General features: G+C 38.7%; 2 protein-coding genes across 2 annotated transcripts in view; both read right to left on the bottom strand.

Annotated features, from left to right (window-relative positions):
• The window catches only part of RNF180 (ring finger protein 180), a 447,820-nt gene that overhangs the window by 98,281 nt on the left and 327,793 nt on the right, over positions 1-21,746 (bottom strand). The gene's annotated exons all lie outside the window — the stretch shown is intronic.
• The window catches only part of RGS7BP (regulator of G protein signaling 7 binding protein), a 128,422-nt gene continuing 108,936 nt past the window's right edge, over positions 2,261-21,746 (bottom strand). The window contains exon 6 of the mRNA XM_056112672.1: positions 2,261-7,572. Within this exon, the coding sequence (XP_055968647.1) occupies positions 7,481-7,572 (92 nt within the window). The 3' untranslated portion in view covers positions 2,261-7,480. The remainder of the gene's footprint in view (positions 7,573-21,746) is intronic.

Below are 21,746 nucleotides of genomic sequence, written 5' to 3' on the forward strand. Positions count from 1 at the left end.
ACCCAAGAATAGCCAAGATGAGTACCAGAAATTTTGCTCCATGACCTGGAAGCCAGCCACACATTCTAGGGGAAAAGGGAGCTCAGATAGAGAAGGGAGCACCAAATAAAGGGTGTTGGGAGAATCCTCCCAGGATGGGAGAAGCATGCTGAAAGTAGACTATAGACCAAACATGATTGCCACCCATTACCTCTTTTGCAAAACCCAATAGGAGAAAGAGAACAAAAGAGAATACCCTGCCACAGAGGCAGGGTGGGATGAGGCATATGGGGGGTAGGAGGGACACTAGGATCAGTGGTGGTGGAGAATGGGCACTGGTGGAGGGATGGGTACTTGGTCATTGTATAACTGAAACCCAAGCACAAAAATTTGTAAGTCTACAACTGTACTTCATGGTGTTTCACTAATAAAAATTTTAAAAAAATAAGCTTGTGGTAATTTTTTACAGCAGAAATATAGGGAACAGTATAGGTTTTGTTTCTTTACAAAGTAGTTTATTTATTGTCACTGCTTAATGTCCTGGGTATGGATAACAGAGATGAAAATAGTACCCTTGATGTAATACCAAGGTGACAAGTCGGTTATGACTATATCCAAGCTGTCAGGAGTTAAACTCTTCTGGATACGAGTTTGCATTAGTGTCTGCAAGGGAAATGGAAAATACTTTAGGTGAACAATGTGTGGATGAAGTTTGAGGTCTCTGTTATAAAGAAAAAAGCTGCTAGTCACAGTTGTGCATTTTTTATAGTGCATCTGAGATTCAAAGGATTGTGTAATTCCACACTGTATCGCATGGCCTTAGACAACTATCTGGACCTCAATAGTTCTTTCTTTGAAAAAATTCTTGGTATACAGCCTAGTCAATTTAAATCTTAGATTATATATGTATGTATATATCGCTGTCACTGTCCTCCCATTGTTCATAGATTTACTCGAGCAGGCCCATTAACGTCTCCATTTTGAGACTTGTTGTTACTGTGTTTGGCATATTGAATACGTCACGGGTAGCTTGCCAGGCTTTGCACGCGGGTGAGATACTCCTGGTAGCTTGCCGGGCTCTCTGAGAGGGGCGGAGGAATCGAACACGGCTCAGCCTGGCTGGCTGCGTGCAAGCCAAATATACATATACATGTATATGTATATATATGTATATATGTATGTAGACATACATATATAATCAAGATTTAAATTGACTAGGTATACAGTCTAGTCAATTTAAATATAAGATTATATATGTATATAAATATACTCAGATACACACATTTACATTTTTACTAGAAATAAAATGATTTAATAATGTACTTTTTGTTAACATACTTATAAGGAAACTGCACTGCAGCACTATCCTCCCGTTACTCATCGCATCGATTTGCTCCAGCAGGCATCAACAACGTCTCCATTGTGAGACTTGTTGTTACTGTTTGCGTTTTAATGTTTTTGGCATATTGAATACGCTTCAGGCAGCTTGCCAGGCTCTGCAGTGTGGATGGGATACTCTCGGTAGCTTGCAGGGTTCTCCGACAGGGATGGAAGAATCAAACCCAGGTTGGCCATGTGCAAGGCAAACACCATACCCACTGTGCTATCGCTCCAGCATATGTAAAATATACAAATTTTTAAAAAAGACTTAGTTTTGCAAGAAATCTGCTTTTCTCTTTCTTGGTGTTTGCATGTTTGAGGGCAGAAAACTCAGTGGTGCTCAAGGCTTACCCCTGCCCGGCTATGTGATGCTGGGGACCAAATCTCAGTTGGCTCCACTCAAGGCAAGTGTCCTACCTTCTGTGCTATTTCCTTTAGGTCAAAACTGCATATCTGACTGTCAGAAGTCAAGGAGATCATTTTCCAAGAATTTAAGGCAAGGTTCGAAAGGTAATATATCGATGGTTCGAAAAGCATCCATGGAATATTTATATAAAATTTATAAGGAAAGCTCAAGTCATTTAATAAGATGTGTTTGACATTAATAAATGCTTTCAAGGTCTGCTCGAATCCTCTGCCACTGAGTTTACTCAATCTTTCTGTCTCATGTTCTTTCATTCTCCCTCCTTCTTGCCTTCTTCCACCTTTCCTCTCCTCCTCCATTTCCTCTCCACATCCCATTGTCTTTCTCTTTCCATGTGTCTCTTTCTCTCCTCAGTCTTCATAAGTCAAAGTGCCCACTGTTTCCTCTCCAAAGCCCAATCGGTGATATTTTGACAGCTTGCATCAGTTAAGGGCATGGAATAGTAAGAAGAATGAGGACAAGAGGTGAGTTATACTGTTTCACTTTTTCATTCTTTTTTAAAACTTTTATTATTAGCTTTTATTACACAAGTAATACATATTTATTGTAGAAAAATTAGAAAACACAGAAAAGCAAAAGGAAAAAATAATCACCCATAATCCCACTACCCATAGATAACTACTATTAACATTTTAGTGTATGTCCTTCTAGTGCTGTTATGCATATATATATATATATATACATAGGTATATTTATATATAATTTTCTGTTTTTACAAATATTGTCTCATACTATACATATGGTTTAATAATGCTTTTTCATTTAATATATATTGTGAATGTTGTTATTTATTCCCTGAAAAAAATATATAGGTACTACATGCTCATTGTGGAAAAACAGAAAATTATAGTTATGTAAAAAAAAATTATAATTGTTCCAAATCTCACCTCCAGTGTTAGATACTGTTAACATTTTGGCAAATATCCTTTCATATTCTTTAATGCACACATGTATATGCATATTTTTGAAATAGGATCTTGCTTTAGATATTCTTCTATAACTCCCTTCTTATGTAACAATATAACTTGATTTTTCAGTAAATATACATATCTTTCAAAAATACACATATTCTTAATTGGTGTGCAATATTCCATTGAAGAAGTATATCACATTTAATCAATCCTATAATTCAGACTTTACACTTTTCTACTACTCCAAATAATGCAACTACAAACATCTTTCTTAATATTTTTTGAATAATGAATAAGTGCATCTAAGCTCATTTTATTTTTGAACTTTTAAGGGAGAATTTTTCTAAAGTGAGGTTATTTAGCATGCATGAAAATATATTGTCAAATTATTTTCCAGAAATCAAACCAATTTATATTATTGATTCTATAAGAGAAAATTTATTCTGTATTATCACACATATAAACTTAAAATTTAAAGAAAATTTTGTTTATATGATTTATCTGTTGAATATGAAAAATGAGTATAATAATTTTAATTTTTGATTACTAATACACTCAATATTTCCATATTTTTGTAGTAAATTATACCAACTTATGGTGCATTGTCAGTGTGTGCCCTTGGCTCAATTTTCTACTGGAAAGTTTGATTCTTTTTAAGTCATAAGATTTCATTTATTCATGCACTTTTTATTCATTTAAATCAATAAATATATTTTCAGTATCTGCTTTATGTCTAGCATTCTGCTAGGTGTTGGGGTTACACTGTTGTTACCTTGTTGAACTTTCAGCTTAGTGGGGAAAACAGACAATTAAAAGGCAATCATGAAAATAGTACAATAGGAAGGTGAAAAAACAAATTGGGAAAAACATGGCTGGGAAGGAGATTACAGATCATGGAAGACTACCAAGGGTAGTGAAGTCTACGCTCCTGATATTAGAGCTCTAGACTTTTTGTTGCATATATTTCAAATTTTGTTCTCTTTGACTTGTCTTTTTTTACTATAAAGAAGCATTGCATTTATAGTTGGTCAAGTATGTATTTTCCTTGTGGTTTCTTCCTTTGGTGTTTTATCCACACAAAAAAATTTATATCTTCACTGTTCCTAGAACTTATTTTAATGAGAGTTACTGGTTTGACATTTCCCCAACAAACTGACGAAACAGTCATGGAATATATCTTAATAATTCAATCTTTTGTTACAGATTTGAAATGTTTTTTTCTAATGTTCTCAATTATTCTATGTTTTTTAGTTTATTTATTATGTATATGTATATTTAGTTCTGATTTATGCTGGCTCTTCTCCATCTACTTAATTATCTGAAAGTTGAACATTTTGCATTTTGTAATGATCTAGAACACACAGAAAGCACAGATGTTACTTAGGTATGGCACATGGGATGGGAAGTCTGGTATATATTATCCTAACTCTTTTAACTTTGAGATCTTAAGAATCTGAAAATTCACATAGGGCCACTATTAATCTCTGCTGTCTAAAATTAATGAAACTTTTTTTACATTGTTGATTTTCTCCTGACATTCTAAGGGTCAACTTTCAGTAGGTGGCAGTATTGTCAAATAATGAGTGAAAATACAGGGGCAGCTAGGAAAAAACATAATTTGCAAGGAATTTAGAATTTTCCGAAGAGCTTTAACTTGTTAGAAAGTATCAGGATTGTTTCTTCCTTTTTGTATTTTTGAGGAATAACTCAACCAAAAGTTTCTTGAACATTGGTTCTTAAATGCATATAAAACTTTAGTGGACAGATTTTAAAAAATCTGATCTTAGCTTTCACAAACCTTACTCAAAATGAAAGTTTCAAATGTGATTGTGTGGGGTTCACGTGATCTATATTTTCCTTATAATTTTTTTCATATTTCCCACAAATAATATGTATTGCCTCTGTCATCTGAAAAAAAGAAAAACAATACTAGGATATTAAAAATATGGTGGTAAAAGGTGAGTGTGCACCAGAAAAGGTTTACACTATTTTCTGTTTCAGACAAATGATACATGCAACAAAACAGATTCAATATTCTCTTCCTATTCCTAGAGATCAGCTCAATATTACTGCTAATCTGAAATCGAATGACCAGCTGAGACAGTAGAACTCTATCTCATGAGTGACACCTGAGAAAGTCCTTTGGTGGGTCAGACGCATGGGGAAGTTAGCTCTGAAAGAGATGCATTTTGACCTTCCTAATGGGGGAGATGAGGTGATAAACTACCTTTATCAATTACAAGTCTGTTTCGGTTACCAAGACTTTGAGCACTATATTTCATTTTAGGACCTGCTAGTGAAAGAACATCTAAAAATCTTGGAGTGTGTCCATGGGAACTACAAAACCAATTAAAGCCTGGGAAACAGGCATGATGAAAAAAGTTAATGTGATTGAATATATTTGCTGTAGATATGGAAAGCTTAGCTCGGGAATTAGACAAATCCCCATCTCCATAATAGCTAACTACAACCCTCCCATACATGGAGGTGAGACCTGAATTTATTAACAGTCATCAGTTGTACGAAGGACAAGTGCACGGAAGGTAAGTGTTACTGTCATACTGAGACTAAGGCGAGAGTGAGCACAGATTAACCAAGCAGAAGTTATTTATGTCAGGCATTTGGAAGAACGTGCTAAACACCAAGGCTGGACTGAGCAGTTAACAACTTTGCATGGATTCATAGAAAATAGACTGAAGATCAGAGTTCAATATAATAGAAAGGTAAAAAATGGCAGATACAGGAGCTGAGAGCATGCTATATTGGGTTACTTCATAGTTTTGAAAATAATAGACCATAAGTGAATTAACTTTAAGGGAAGAAAAAATGAACCAAACTTCAGAGGATATAAAACTTCAGGTTTAAATAAGTTAAATCTGATTTCCAAAAGTTGGGATTTGAAGCTTAGGTCAATTTGGAGTGGTTACTTACTTTGCAAGGAAATATTTCCCCTTGGAATTTTAAAATAGTGTATTCCCATAACTTTTTTACAAGTATTTGATTTAGAATATTGCAATTTTTCTCATACAACTTTAAGGATATGTCTTTCTAAAGTCAGGTATATTCATTACCATGTATTAGTTACTAATTAATGGAACTCTGATACGGTCAATAACCAGCTAACATAATCTAAATACAGAACTGAATAGCCTTTTAAAATATCTTCTGAAATTTTTATTTTTTCACTTTTAATTTAAAGATCTAGAGAAATAAAAACAAAGACAGTTTCCAGCTATTTGAACTATATGAAATTGCCATTTTGTAAGTCAAAGCAGTCTATATCAGCACTTTCTATATAATACAACTAAAACATAATGTTTCAGGTTGTTCATCTGTACTTCTTTTTACCTTTACTAAAGCTAAGAGCTTGAATATATGTAATTTTTTAGTTAAAACATCAGTGAACATAGAAATGTCTGTGCGTGTAAGTGCTAAGAGAGTTTTGAGTTGGGATGAAAGATACCTCTTTACGAACCACTTATAGGCATCTACCTCATCCTTTGATGGAACTAGGCACTGGTGCCTCTTGCCTGACTTTAGAATTTTAGTTTCAGACTGGAAAATCAAGAAAGGAAGCGCAAAGACCCAATCTCTCAAACCTGTGGGAAATTCTGTCTGGGAAACAAGCCGAAGGAAGGAAAGGGGAGAAAAAACAAAATTTGTACCATGTTATAAGTTTAGTGGAGGAAGATCACAATAAAATTGTGAGCAGAAAAAACAAAGCACGCAGTTTCCTCCTTTCTAAATTATAGTATTGCTTAACGTGTCCTGCTTTCAAGTTTCTAAGCATAAGACAAGACACCAAGTACACATTGGAAAAGTCATATCTGCATAGTCATCTAAAATGAGACAAGCTTAGCTTAACTAAAAAGATTTTATTAACAATGTAAAATGTTAAATATTTTTACGATCTGAGCTAATTTTAGCATGCCCTATAAGATTTAACACTACGCTGATGTGCAGACATCATGCTTCAGATTTCAATTAGAACAAAATGTGATAATATTTAATTTTACAATTGAGGGTAATTGTCTATATTACTACACCATTTCCTAACTGGATTACTTCATTCTCCAAGAAGCTGAAAAGACACCATTGAATCAAGGGAGATTAGTTGCCCATATGCATTGTATGAAGGCATTAGAATTATTGTGTATTTACAAAATTTGAATGATTTTCATAGATGGTGTTTTTGTTGCATTATGAATTAAAATATTTTTATATTGAAGCTCTTAGATTCAGACAGAATGGAAGACTAAACATAAATGAATGCAGAGAAAGCAATAAATGTGTTCTATGTTTGATTATCACATTGTTTCTAGTGATATTGATAGATTGAATTTTTTAACAGTTTTAAATAGATTTCTATGTTTAAAGACTTCTTTTATGATGATCAATTGTTAACATAAGATCAGTGAGAGCCATAGATATATTACTATACATGAGATAAGTTTTTCTCTGTATAATGCATTTAAAAAACCTTTAAATAATTAAAAAATCATAATTCTTGCATCTGCCATTATATGGTTTGGAGCAGACATGCACAACGTCAGCTTTAAAAATCCTTTTAAAAACGGCCAGCTTTTCAAATCTTTTTTCTTCTTCTTGACAGCAGCTGCTTTCAAATGTAAAATCATTTATAATGGCAGGAGGAGGGAGAAAAAAGTAATAAGGAAGCATAGAAAACATAGTTAAAACCCAATAACTCTTATTCAGCTATCTGGTGGTCCTCGTGTTTGGCGATTTCTTCAGGTCTTCCCAATGGGGGTTCTCCAGGAAGAATCCCCTAGCTTGAGATGAGACAACACAGCCCAAAGAATCTTCTCTTCCGCCTTCTAACCAGGGGGTAGGGAGTTAGATTGAGAAGACTGCTGTCATCTGTGATGGGACAGAATGTACATATGAGGTGCTGACAAAATAATTTGCAAGTAATGAATTGACTTAAAAAAAGAACACCTTCTTTGTCTCGTTTCTTTTTCCTTTTGCGGTACAGAGATGGAACCCAAATTCTTATGCATGTAAGGCCTGCACTTGACCATTGAGCCTCAGGTTTCAAGGCTCATATTTTACCACTGAACTCCACCCCAGCCCCCAGCCCCCCACCATCTTTTTTTTTTTTTTTAGTTTTTTTGGATCACACCTGGCAATGCTTAGGGATCACACCTGAGTCTGCACTTAAGAATTACTCCTGGTAGTGCTCAGGGGGAACCATATGGGATGTAATCTGGGTTGGGCTCGTGCAAGGCATGTGCCTTGCTCGCTGTACTATCTCTTCAGTTCCAAGCCACCCACCACCATCTTTTTAAAAAATATTTATTTATTTTTATTGAATCACTGTGAGCTGCACAGTTACAAAGTTGTTCATGGTTGGGTTTCACTCATACAATGTTCCAACACCTGTCCCTCCACCAGTGCACATTTCCCACCACCAATTCCCCCAGTTTCCCTCCTGCCACCCCCCTCCCCACCAAGCTTGCCTACATGGCAGGCACTTTTCTCCTTTTTTCTCTCTCTTTCTCTCTCTTTCTTCCTCCCTCTTTCTTTCTTTCTTTCTTTCTTTCTTTCTTTCTTTCTTTCTTTCTTTCTTTCTTTCTTTCTCTCTTTCTCTCTCTTTCTTTCCTTCTCTCTTTATCTCTTTCTCTCTTTCCCCTCCCTCACTTCCTCCCTCCTTACTTCCCTCCCTCCCTCCTTTCTTTCTTTCTTTCTTTCTTTCTTTCTTTCTTTCTTTCTTTCTCTCTTTCCCCTCCCTTCCTCCCTCCTTCCTTCCCTCCCTCCCTCCCTCTCCCTTCCTTCCTTCCTTCCTTCCTTCCTTCCTTCCTTCCTTCCTTCCTTCCTTTTCTCTTTCTTTCTTTCTTTCTTTCTTTCTCTCTCTCTCTCTCTCTCTCTCTCTCTCTCTCTCTCTCTCCTTTTGAGCATTGTGGTTTGCAACACAGGTACTGAGAAGTTATCATGTTTGTTCCTTCACCTACTTTCAGCACACAGTTCTTTTTTTTTTCCTTTATTTTATTTTATTTTTTTTTAAGTTGTAGATTTACAATTTTTGTGCTTTGGTTTCAATTATACAATGATCAGATACCCATCCCTCCACCAGTGCCCATTTTCCACCACCATGGATAATATCCCCCCCACCCCCATCCCCCCATCTCCCCTGCCTCTGTGGCAGGGCAATCCCCTGTGTTCTCTCTCTCCTTTTGGGTGTTGTGGTCTGCAAAAGAGGCATTGAGTGGCAAACATGTTCAGTCCATAGTCTACTTTCGACATGCATCTCCCCTCCTGGGAGGATCCTCCAAACATCCTTTATTTGGTGCTCCCTTCTCTATCTGAGCTGCCCTTTCCTCTAGGATACCCGGCTGGCCTCTAAGTTATGGAGTAATCCTCCTGGCAGCACACAGTTCTTACCCAGAATGATCATTTCCAACTGTCATTGTCATAGTGGTCCCTTCTCTATCCCAACTGCCTTCTCCCCTAGCATTTGAGGTAGGTTTCCAACCACCCACCAACTTTTGAATTAATGTTCTTAATCAGTGTACTTTTAACATTTTGCTGCTGACAACTTCTTGGTTTGTTATTTAGCTTGGGGACACACACAGAAGAGGGTCATTCCTGGCAGATGTTTGGTGGTTTCACTCCCGGCTGGTGTTTGGTGGTGTCACACTCTCAGCCACGCACAGAGAACCAATCAGGGTCAGAGATCAAATCTACCAAACATGTACCCCGGCCCATTGAACTACCTCCTTAGTTTTATGGTGCGTGTGTGTGTTGCCATGGATCGAACACAGTTCTTATGCATGCAAAGCCTGCACTTGCCCATTGGGCCATATCCACTGCTCTCCTGAGCCCTGGTGGATGTTTACCAACATCTGTGACTTGGCTCACTAAATGCTATGTGAACTCCCCACCAGCTGTGACAATAAAAAAAAAGGTTCTCAGATACAGTTAACTGCTCCCTGGAGACCTGCTCTTCAAAGCCTGTGTTCTCCCCTGAACATGTATCTTGCTTGCTTGTCGCTATGTCTCTGCTTGCTTTTTCACCTTTGGAGAAGCCCATGTTCTCATATTTCCTCTCTTTCTCTTTTCTCACATCTTTCTAAATAAAATTTCATTCAACAAAAAGAAAAAAACAGTGCTTCCTGGAGGGAGGGGCATATAGCCTATAGTCGAGAACCATTGTTCAGAGCTAAGTTTAAACTACACTGAGGTTGAACAAAGTATAGTTTGTTAGCAAGAGCCCACACTTTAGGATAAAGCATACTTCTTTCCTAAAATTTTCTTTGTTATTTATTAGTTCTGTGACTTTGAACATGTAAATTAAGTGCTTGAAGCTTTAGTCTCACCTCTAAAAGAGAATTTTATTCTATTTCTCTTGAGAATTAAACACAACTTTTTGAGTAGCTATCCATTTATTCTGTTTATGAAGACAGAATTCACATCCATTTATTCTGCCTGTGAATGTGATGGGATGGATGTGAAGATATCCATTTATTCTGCCTGTGAAGGGAAGCACTCAGTAAATATTATTTATTTATATATTTATTTATTTGGGTGTTTTTAACCCTACCCAGTGTTTCTAAGGACTTATTACTGGCAGGGCTTGGGGGATCATAAGGGATATAGGCAATTGAACCTGGGTTGGCCATGTGTAAGGCATGCAAGCACCCTACTTGTTATGCTCTCCCCCTGGCCCCAATATTGATATTTTTTAACAGTTTCTCTCTATACAGAACCATCATTAAATCTTTCCTCCATTCACCTACTTCATGTCTCAGAAAGTTTCAATGTTGGGGCCAGAGCGACAGTACAGTGGGTAGCATGCTGGCCTTGCAAGTGGCCAACCCAGGTTTGATCCCCAGCATCTGAGCACCACCAGGAGTAATTCCTGAGTGTAGAGCCAGGAGTAACCCCTGAGCATTCCTGTGTTTGACCCAACAAGCCAAAAACAAAAAAGTTTCATTGTCCCTATTCAGTATTTCCCTAGAATTTTTTTTAGATTTTTATATACAAGGGCATTCACAGAGGAGATGGCCAGCCATTGAATCAATGTTTTGGGTTGAAATTTTATAATCATAGAGGAGGGAATTAAATGCATCAGTAAACCAATCTGGTTTTGTGAGAAAAGTTTTAAAGAAAGAGTTCAATCCAAAAGAGAAGGTAGGTGGACATCGCCTTCTGGGACAGAACAGACTCCTAGGACCACAAAGAAATAACCTGGAATAGGACTAGATAGATAATATAGGGGTTAAGACATATGCCTTGTATGTGTCCAACTCCAGTTTGATCCCTGACACCACATGGGTCCCTGGATATCCCTGGTGCCACCCTGGAGGTCCCTGTGTCCCCAAGGTTTGGGTTTGAGGAACACTATATCCTCAGGTCCTCACATTGACCTGCAAGCCTGCCAGAAACCACATATGGGGTCATAGGGACTCCTGAGCACTGCTTGGGAGCTTCCCCCATCCCAGTACATTTTTTTAAAGGTGGTGGTGAGAGGGAGCTGTGGGTCATTGGTGGAGGGATGCTGATACTGGTGATGGGTATGGCGTTAGAACATTGGATGATGGTGGTGGAAAATGGGCACTGGTGGAGGGATGGGTATCTGATCATTGTATAATTGAAACCAAAGCACAAAAATTGTAAATCTACAACTTTAAAAAAAATAAAATAAAATAAAGGGAAAAAAATATATAATTTATCCATGGTGGTGGAAAATGGGCACTGGTGGAGGGATGGGTATCTGATCATTGTATAATTGAAACCAAAGCACAAAAAATTGTAAATCTACAACTTTAAAAAAAAATAAAATAAAATAAAGGGAAATATATATATAAAAAAATAAATAAAAAAAAATAAAAAAAAAAGAACATTGGATGCCTAAAACTGTCTTCAACAGTTTTATAAATGACAACAGTAAATAAACATTAAAGCGATCTTTTTAAAAAATGAAAGAAAGAACTTGGAAACTGATAACTTGGATAGCACCAGGACACAGTCAGACTAGAGCCTGAGCCAGTCATGTGGCTGGTGCCTTTGACAGCTATTAGGCACCTAAGCTCTGCCAGGACTGGAAATATACCTCTCCTGGAGCAGAGCTAAGGGAGTCCCTCTTTGTTCTATCCTAATGTTAAGGAGATGGTGCTCAAGAATCTGGCCAGGAGTCTAGAAACATGAGTTAAATGCAGAAATGGGCAGTATAGTGAAGGAAGTGTCCCGCCTCAATAAAACTGATTTCTCTGTAATCTGTAAGGAAGGCTGTTATTTCTTTAGCCTAGACCTCAGGAAATTGTCAGGAACATAAATGAGTCCTAGTTTTCTGGTCTTCTTACATAACTTGTGTTGTCCAAGTGCCTGGGTACTTCCACCCCTTCCCCAAAGGCTCACATGCGTCATACTTATTTGTAAATTAGCATCTCGCACCAAGTTGACAGTGTTCTTTGAAATGGTGCACTAAGTTATACATTTAGATGGAACTGGAGCAGCAAGGCAGAGCCAAGAAAGAAAGCAGGCGCCCAGCTGAGCATATCAAATTAATCAACCACAGTCCACTCCAGTCTCCACAGACATCCTCTTAAACCTCATTCTGCAAACATGGAGAAAAACAGAACTATTTCTGTCCTTTTCATAATGAAAAATTTACTACAATTTTTGAATGTCTGTATTTTAAAGGTAAAAATAGGACAATTCTCTTTTATACTTTAACTTGCCCCAAATAGTTAAGACACTGAGAGCAGTAAGAGACACTTTATATGAGCCTGACTTTCAGGAGAAACTCTGAGATGAATCATGATCTATTTTTAACATAAAATAAAAGATAACTCATTTATGCAACATTTTTCGAACTGTTAGCTCTTTAACTACCAGCTAATCAATAAATTCAAGCTAAGACTTGGATAAGACAAAAATAGAACTGACTCTGAAAGGCAGAGTTTCATCTTTCAATGGGAATACCCACCACCCTTCCTGAAATTTAAGGAAGGATTTCATCTGGATTTCAGTGCTTTCTTGGAATAGAATCACCAAAACTATTCATAGGGGGAAAATATTGATTTATCTATTTTTTAAGGCCTGAAATGCCTTAATTGTTCTCTAAATTATGCATATTTTACATAAATATTTAAGCTATTTGGAAAGTGACTAAACTAATATGTGTGTATATGTTTATCTATAACATATAAAGAAAAATTATTTATGCATCATAAAAATAAAATAAAATAATAACATATAAAGGAAAATAAAAAATTATTTATGCATCATTTTTTGGACTGTTACTTTTTCTTTTTTTTTGCTTTTTGGGTCACACCCAGCCGATGCTCAGGGGTTACTCCTGGCTCTGCACTCAGGAATCACTCCTGGTAGTGCTTGGGGAACCTTATGGGATGCTGGGAATCGAACCCAGGTTGGCCACATGCAAGGCAAACACCCTACCCACTAGTGCTATTGCTCCAGCCCCATGGACTGTTATTTTTTAAACTGCCAACTAATCAATAAATTCAAGTTACTTGGAGAGGACAAGTTTCTGTGTATATATGTGTGTGTGTGTGTGTGTGTATATATATATATATATATATATCTGTATACATTTGAGCATGCCAACTTAATCATTAATCATTATATGGAATTCTGATGTGTATTATTCCTACTAAATGAGGAAATGTATTTGGAAAAGAAATTGATATATAATATATACTCTGGTTGTGTTCTCTCATTCTCATTTAAATGAATTAAAAATCACATTGGCATATACATAGATATTATAAGATTTTTAAAGACTAATTTTTTTACCTATATATTTAATGTATGAATAAATGATTTTAAGTTATTGAAATTCTCCTTACTCTTTCTTATGTCTTCTTTCACACACATCTTCACTCGCGAATTTTGTATCCAAATCCGTACACACAAGGATTAATTAAGATTTATCAGTGTTCAGATGAATCTCATTAAAGCCAAGGTAAGTGTGCTACTCGTTAGAGGCATCTTAGTTGAGCATTTTTGACACAAGCACCAAGCTCAGAATGTGTCCAACTATCACCCGTTGCCAAGGTGACACAAAAGTTTCAAAATTTTGGCAGAATTTCATAGCTGCTTTTGACAGCAAAGAAAGGTGATGCCTGTATTAAAATGTTGAAGTTCACAAAGCAGGACATAAGGCTGCAATGATTTGAAGTGAGTTCAACTCTGAGAAAATTTAGTCTTTGCACATTGATTGGAATATATCTCTGAAATACAGCGGGTAGGGTGTTCGCCTTACAAGCGGCCAACATGGCCGACCCGAGTTCGATTCCTCCGCCCCTCTCGGAGAGCCCGGCAAGCTACCGAGAGTATTGGATATGCCAGACACAGTAACAACAAAGTCTCCAATGGAGACGTTACTGGGCCCGCTCGAGCAAATCGACGATCAACGGGAGGGCCTTTAATTTTAATTAATATTTAACAGACTGCTTAAAGAATGCTAAGCCAATGTAATTCCCCACTTATTTGAAACTTTCTTGGTTAATCCACTGGATTTCTTTTTTTGGGGTAGCAATTTTTATTGAAAATGTTTGTTTGGATGGGCTGGAGCGATAGCACAGTGGGTAGGGCGTTTGCCTTGCACACAGCCAACATGGCCGACCCGAGTTCGATTCCTCCATCCCTCTTGGAGAGCCTGGCAAGCTACAGAGAGTATCTCGCCCTCAGGGCAGAGCCTGGCAAGCTCCCCGTGATGTATTCGATATGCCAAACGCAGTAACAACAAGTCTCATGATGAAGACGTTACTGGGCCCGCTCGAGCAAATCGATGAACAACGGGAGGACCGTGACCATGACTGTGTTTGGATAGGGTTTATAAATATCATCATCTTCTTCACCATTATTTTTTAGACCACAACGAGAAGTGCTCATAAACTACTCCCAGGCTAGTCCTTCGGAGTCAATCTTTAGCAGTGCTCCTAAACACTGAAGATTATGCAGTTCTGGGGCTCCAGGACTTTGAGCTATCTCCTCAAACCCAGATGTGGCTTATCATGATGTTCATAACTTTGCTCCAAAAAGCTTAGTCTGAGAAATCTTTATGCCAGGACAATTAAAAATGTGAAAATGAAGTGAGAAAGGGAATGGGTGAATGTGAGATGAATGTGAAATGTGAAATTTAAAAATGTGAAAATAATGTAAAATGAAGCGAGCCGCAAAGATAGGAGTACAGGAGGAGGTCAAAGCAAAGGAGAGCAGGAAACTCAGCCAATAAAGTTCAAAGTTCAGTCATTCGGTGTTTACTTCTTGGATGCCACTGAAACCTGACACTCTATAACCTCAGGAGGCAAAGTGGCACCATTCGGATTGCTCAGATTTCTCGCTTGTTTTTGTGATTCAGGAGTCACAGCCGGCAGTGATCAGGTCCACACCTGACCCTGTGCTCAGAGATTGTACTGGCTCAGAGGGCCATGTGTGGGGGTGAGAACAGAACCCAGATGAACCATATCTAAGTAAACACCCTGCCTGCTGTACTGTCTCTCTAGCCCCTGCTCAAATTTCTTTGACTAAGAAACATTTTCTTACATAGATATTAAGGATGGACATGAAAATGGGGAGTTTTCTAAATTCAGGTAAGGGAGTATAAGCTTTTCTTTTTTTGCTTTTTGGGTCACACCCGGCGATGCTCAGGGGTTACTCCTGGCTCATGCACTCAGGAATTGCTCCTGGCAGTGCTTGGGGGACCATATGGGATGCTGGGAATCGAACCTGTGTCGGCCATGTTGGCTGCGTGCAAGGCAAACACCTTACCCGCTGTGCTATCGCTCCAGCCCCAGTATGAGCGATTTAAGCAGATAAAGCAAAGGGAAGAATTTATATACACTGGAACTGCACTTACAAATTACTGCGGGGGGAGAGGGAGAGGGAAAGGCCTTCAACTAACCCAGTGGTTCTCAAATATAAGGTGTCTTGATCAGCATATAAAAACTCAGCGAGACATAGCTATCCCCTCTTCTAGAGTTTCTGAATCTGTAGGTCTGGGTGTGATCAGACAACTTGCATTTTCTACCTTTTATTCTCTTTCCTCCCTACCTTCCCACAGACCATTTCTTTCTTCCAGAGAAGTCTTCTCCTAGATATGCCAATCTCTCCTTCAAGATTAGCATAAACACTGCAAAAATCTCTGCTAAATACGATCTGACTGCTCCATGCTTCTGCTTTCCTTCAGGCTTCCCTCCCTTCCTTGTCATTGGAATAACTCTTGACACTCATTATCTGCTTCCAATACTGCCTGTCCATCGCCCTTATAGACAACTCTTTTTACAAATCTTAATAAATTTACCCTTAATGACCCAGCTTTTTATCTTCCACTCTTCACCTATCCTTAGCCAGACTTCTATCCCCAAATTCCAAATAAATTGCTCTTGTCAACCTCATCAGTAACTGCCTTGTTGCTAAATTCTATGGATTTATTTTAGTTCTCCTGGAGATTAACAGCCTTTCACTATTAGCACTTCCTTCCCTGAAACTTTCTTGGAGATAGCTCATTAGGTAGTTCCAGTTCTCTTTTCAGCCTTCTTTGTAAATTTTTCTTTTCCCTCAAACTTTAAATATTTTGTTTTGTTTCGTTTTGCTTTGTGGGTCACACCCAGCAATGCACAGGGGTTACTCCTGGTTCATGCACTCAAGAATTACTCCTGGCTATGCTCAGAGGACCATATGGGATGATGGAAATCGAACCTGGGTTGGGCCACATGCAAGGTAAATGCCCTACCTACTGTGCTATCACTCCAGCCCCTTAAACTTTAATTTTTTTTACATACTCTTCTTAGGAGACCTTAACCTCTCTTTGAATTCAGTCACCACTATGCTGATGATACTGAAACCTATGTTGCAGTTCTCCCAGCTCACAAAGCATGCCACCAAAAGACATAACTCTAACTTCGTAAACTGTTTTTTTTTTTATTTTTAATGAATCACTGCGAGTTAAACAGCAAGAAAGCTGTTCATGATTAGGTTTCAATTGTACAGTGTTTCAACACCCATCTCTCCACCAGTATACATTTCCCAGCACCAGCGTCCCCAGGTTCCCTCCCATCTCCCCCCGCCTCCTACCCCCCAGCCCACCTCTATGGCAAGGGCTTTTCTTCTCAGTCTCTCTGTCTCTCTGTTTCTCTCTCCTTTTGGCCATTGTGGTTTGTAATATTTATACTGAAATGTTATCAAGAATATCCCTTTACCTACTCAGTTCTTGTCCAGCATGATCATTCCCAGGTATTATGGTCAAATGGTCTCTTCTCTATCTTACCTACCCTCCACCACACACACACTTGTGTGATTGATTCTAACCTTGGCCAGTCCTCCTTGTCCCTGTTTTCCATGGCCATAGGTATTAGTCTTCTACAGCATATATTTTTATATACCAAAGTGAATGCAGTCATACTATATCTGTCCTTCTCCTTCTGACTCATTTGACTCAGCATGATACTCTCTACATCCATCCATATATAGGAAAATTTCATGTCTTTATTTTTTCTAATAGCTGCACAATATTCCATTGTGTAAATGTGCAATAGGTTCTTTATCCATTCGTCTGTTCTCAGGCACTCAGGTTGTTCCCAGGTTCTGCTATTGTGAACAGTTCTGCAATGAACATAGGCGTGCTGGTGGTGTTTCTTCTATGGACTATTAACCATTACAACCAAATACTGATCTTGGTGTTCCCCATGTTCAAAACTGTAGTCTTCTACTGCTACTGCACATCTTCTGTTCTTTGAAACTTACTTAATGAAACTATCATTTACTTTGTTTCCTAAGTAACCTTTGTAACCTTGGCCTTTTCCTTGATTCATTGTTTTCTCTATGAACCCCATCCAATTGGTCACAGTCTCTTCTCCAACCTCCAAGCTTTAGGCCACATCTTAGGCATTTCTCAGCAGAATTGTGTACCTGCTCCTAAATGGAGACACACAACAGATTTAGGATAAAGTCCAAACTTATTTTGGACAAAGCCTTTTTTTTGCTTTTTGGGTCACACCCAGCAATGCACAGGGGTTACTCCTGGCTGTGCACACAGAAATTACTCCTGGCATTGCTCTGGGGACCATATGGGGTACTGGGAACTGAACCCAGGTCAGCTTCATGCAAGGCAAACACCCTACCTGCTGTGCTATCACTCCAGCCCCAAGTCTTGCTTGTATTAGCCTATTGAACTCTAGTTTCTCTTAAATTCCTTTTCTGATCACTTTCCCAAATAAAACGATATGAATCTGTTGATCTCTAGTTTCCTTCTAAAGCCTCTTTCTGACCACTTTCCCCAAGTGCTTGCCACCATTTATCATATGCCTCACTTGAGTTTGTCATGTCCCTTCATATATACAGAATCTTCTTCGGCTGGAGCTTTTCCCATTTCTTTGTTTGTCTAATTCTGATTCATCCTAAAGAAAATTCTCAGCACAGATCTTTTCCAAAATTTTTCAATTACCTTCTGACCCTCTCTTTCACAACTCAAATATGGCTAGGGGAGAATCCAATATGCTCTTTTTTAAAAAAAAATCTAGGAGTACTGATGTACTGGAGTGATAGCACAGTGGGTAGGGCATTTGCCTTGCATGCAGTTCGATTCCTCTGCCCCTCTCAGAGAGCCCAGAAAACTACTGAGAGTATCTTGTCCACACAGCAAAGCCTGGCAAGCTACCCGTGACCTATATTCAATATGCCAAAAACAGTAACAACAAGTCTCACAATTTGTTGTGAGACCTTACTGATGCCCGCTCGAGCAAATGGATGAACAATAGGAGGACAGTGTTACAGTGCACTGCAGGAGTACTGCTATTTATTCAGCAACTGATCAAGCTGATTGAAGCAGGCATAAACTCCACTCCAACATACTCTTGTACCAATCTGCATCTAACTATTATGACATTATTATATTCTAAGTGCTAATTTATTTTTCTTTCCTATAGTATGTATTGCATGCATGTGTGAGTAGTTGTTTCCAGAATTTACATGCACTGACTCCAAGAATTCCATCACTTTCTTTGAAGCAAGCCATATGTCATTTAAAAAAAATACTTCTAGCTGATTCTAGTTAATTTCTAGGTGATCCAGTTCTGTCTTGTTGATAGGGAGAGACTCTACAGGGAGAGATATTCATGGAACCTCGCAAAGAAGTTGACAGAGAGCATCATAGTTGACCAGTACATGTTGGGTGTTGGTGGGAACAATAAATAGGAGAAAGAAAAATCTGTTTTTCCTTTTGTAAGCATTTGATAAATACTGAACACTTGTGAATTGGGCTCAATACCAAGGATTTCACTGAAATTGGTGAGATGATGAGTGGACTCAATTGACAAGAGACTGTATATGTCATACTGAATTCTGCACAAGAGGTTGGAAGGAAAGGAAAGGAAAGGCCCTCCCGTTGATCGTCGATTTGCTCGAGCGGGCCCAGTAACGTCTCCATTGGAGACTTTGTTGTTACTACTGTGTCTGGCATATCGAATACTCTCGGTAGCTTGCCGGGCTCTCCGAGAGGGGCCGAGGAATCGAACTCGGGTCGGCCATGTTGGCCGCATGTAAGGCGAACGCCCTACCCGCTGTGCTATCGCTCCAGCCCAAGAGGTTGTAGAGGCAAAAAAGAATATGAGCTGCCAATAAAACCACCCAGCTTATTCAGACACAGCTTAAATTATACAAGGTATATAAAGTCCAGGGGGAAAAAACTAAAGGTCATGTCTAGTATAGAAAGAGGTACAACTACTCATGTTCTTTAGCCAGATATTAACCAACTCTTTGTCTTGGCATGGCAGGTTGGTTCTGGTTCTGCTCTAGATTGGAGTGGATAACATGGTCTAGGGGAACAGCTTCCAGACCCAATTTAATCTGCCTGTAGTCAGGGACAAATTCTAAAAGAGCTCTAATTCCTGATGATGCCACTTCAGGCTGATGCTAATGGATGGTATCAACAACCAAATTCTAGGCCAATGTGAATGCACCAACACACTCCACCACATTCGTTAGGTCAGAATTTTAGAAAAGGTGAAACTGCCGTTTAGCCTTAATTTATTTCAGTAGGGTTGATTCGTTTGATTACTATTTGCATTTAGAAGATGCTTGTGCTTCACTTTCCAATCTCCTTTTAGCCTTTGTCAGTAACCTTGTAGGCTCTCCACAGGTGGTACCATTTGTAATCCATTTGACACAGCAAGACTCTCATAATTAATGAAGCTTCCCACAGCACTGCCAGTGACCCAGAATGTAGGACAGGAGAGGCGCTGAGTGGAAAAAACAGTGGGCTGAGAGCCAGCGGCCTCGGACATTGTGGGGAGGCTGCCTGGAGCTGTAGCAGAACAAGAGAACAAGAGTGGGCATCTTTGTGCACCCCCTTAACTCCAGTCTTTGTTAGGAGAATGGGAGAGAAACGGCTCTTGCTACAACAACGGCATGATCACGAACCCTGAGGACTTCTGCTCTTGACCACACTCCTTTTACTGCCTCAGAAAATCATTTTAAAGCGAACTGTTTTTGAGTCCAGTTATGATTTTGGTGAGAACCTGAAAGATATGACTAGATCTTTTAATGCTGAAATCAACATGGAAACAATTTCTAGACAAGGGAATCTGAGCTTTTCCAGGGAAGGTCCCCCTAGTACTTGCCTGGCAAGGTATTCATATGGTCAGAGCTTTAGGTAGAGAATAAAAGGGGTCCCAGGAATAGCCATTTTCCCCCTTCCCCTCATTCTTCTGCTTCAAACACACATTTAATTGAAATAAAAAGAGAAAGGAAATAAGGAGCCAGAAGGAAAACAGATGGCTTTCTATAATAGTTTGTATCCAGTTAGAATTGTGTTTTGACAATAAGGCCCTCCAGAAAAGAACTGGAAAAAATTTATCTGCATTTTATCCCATCCCCTATTTCTGTCTATGTGAACCTACACCTGAAAAATAAACAAATCACTTGAAAAGAATTCTAGGCAGGCCATGGAAAGTCCTGTGATTTATCTTGGTTACACAGAGAGAAAAATCTGGTGGTTTGATCGCTACACTGGGATGCATCTGTTAAAAAATATTTCCAGGGCCAGGAGAGATCTCTGAGGGCTGAGCACATGTGTTGTGTGCAGGATAATTGGATCCTGTGCCTGGTACCGACCACATGGTCCCCAGAGCAAAGAATGAGCAACCCCCGGGCACAGACTTGGGAGGAGCCCTTGAGCACAGCAGGGTGTGATTCCCAAGCCTACCCATAGCCCCCAAAATGTTCCCAGAGGGTCAGCAAATGGCTAGCTCTCGTTCTTTTGACCTTCCCAGATCCTCCAGATGAGACTTACTACTCCCTTTGGCTCATGTGACATCATTACATGAGAACCCATCAAATTTGAGGTGAAGAATTAGGAATCTTCATATATTTAAAGGCTCCCTCCAAATAAAGGATGTTTGGAGGATCCTCCCAGGAGGGGAGATGCATGTCGAAAGTAGACTATGGACTGAACGTGTTTGCCACTCAATGCCTCTTTTGCAGACCACAACACCCAAAAGGAGAGAGAGAACACAGGGGATTGCCCTGCCACAGAGACGGGGGGATGGGGGGATGGGGGTGGGAGGGATATTGTCCATGGTGGTGGAAAATGGGCACTGGTGGAGGGATGGGTATCTGATCATTGTATAATTGAAACCAAAGCACAAAAATTGTAAATCTACAACTTTAAAAAAAATAAAATAAAATAAAGGGAAAAAAATAGAAAAAAAAAGGCTCCCTTTGCTCCCCCAAATGAAGAAACCCCAATTTCCCTTAAGGTTTTACTTCAATTTTTACAATACTACCAAAATTCCTCCTTTTTATTCCCTAGGTAGATTAACAGTTTATATCCTAGGTATCATGCCCTCTCTCATGGTTTCACTCATTATCAATATTGAATTACTACAATTATATTTTTCAAATGAATTTAAGATTGAAATATTTTTGTTTATAAAAGTAATGCAAATTTAAAGAAACTATTGTATACCTTTACAATTCTAAAAAATATATTAGTGGGTCCTCCCCTTTCCCCATAACTGCAAGATTCAACATCTGCTGGATGAATTTTCATTAAATGTAGAGGATATGTT

The sequence above is a fragment of the Sorex fumeus genome, unplaced genomic scaffold, assembly GCF_029834395.1.
Source record: "Sorex fumeus unplaced genomic scaffold, SorFum_2.1 ptg000018l, whole genome shotgun sequence".
Classification (NCBI taxonomy): Eukaryota; Metazoa; Chordata; class Mammalia; order Eulipotyphla; family Soricidae; genus Sorex; species Sorex fumeus.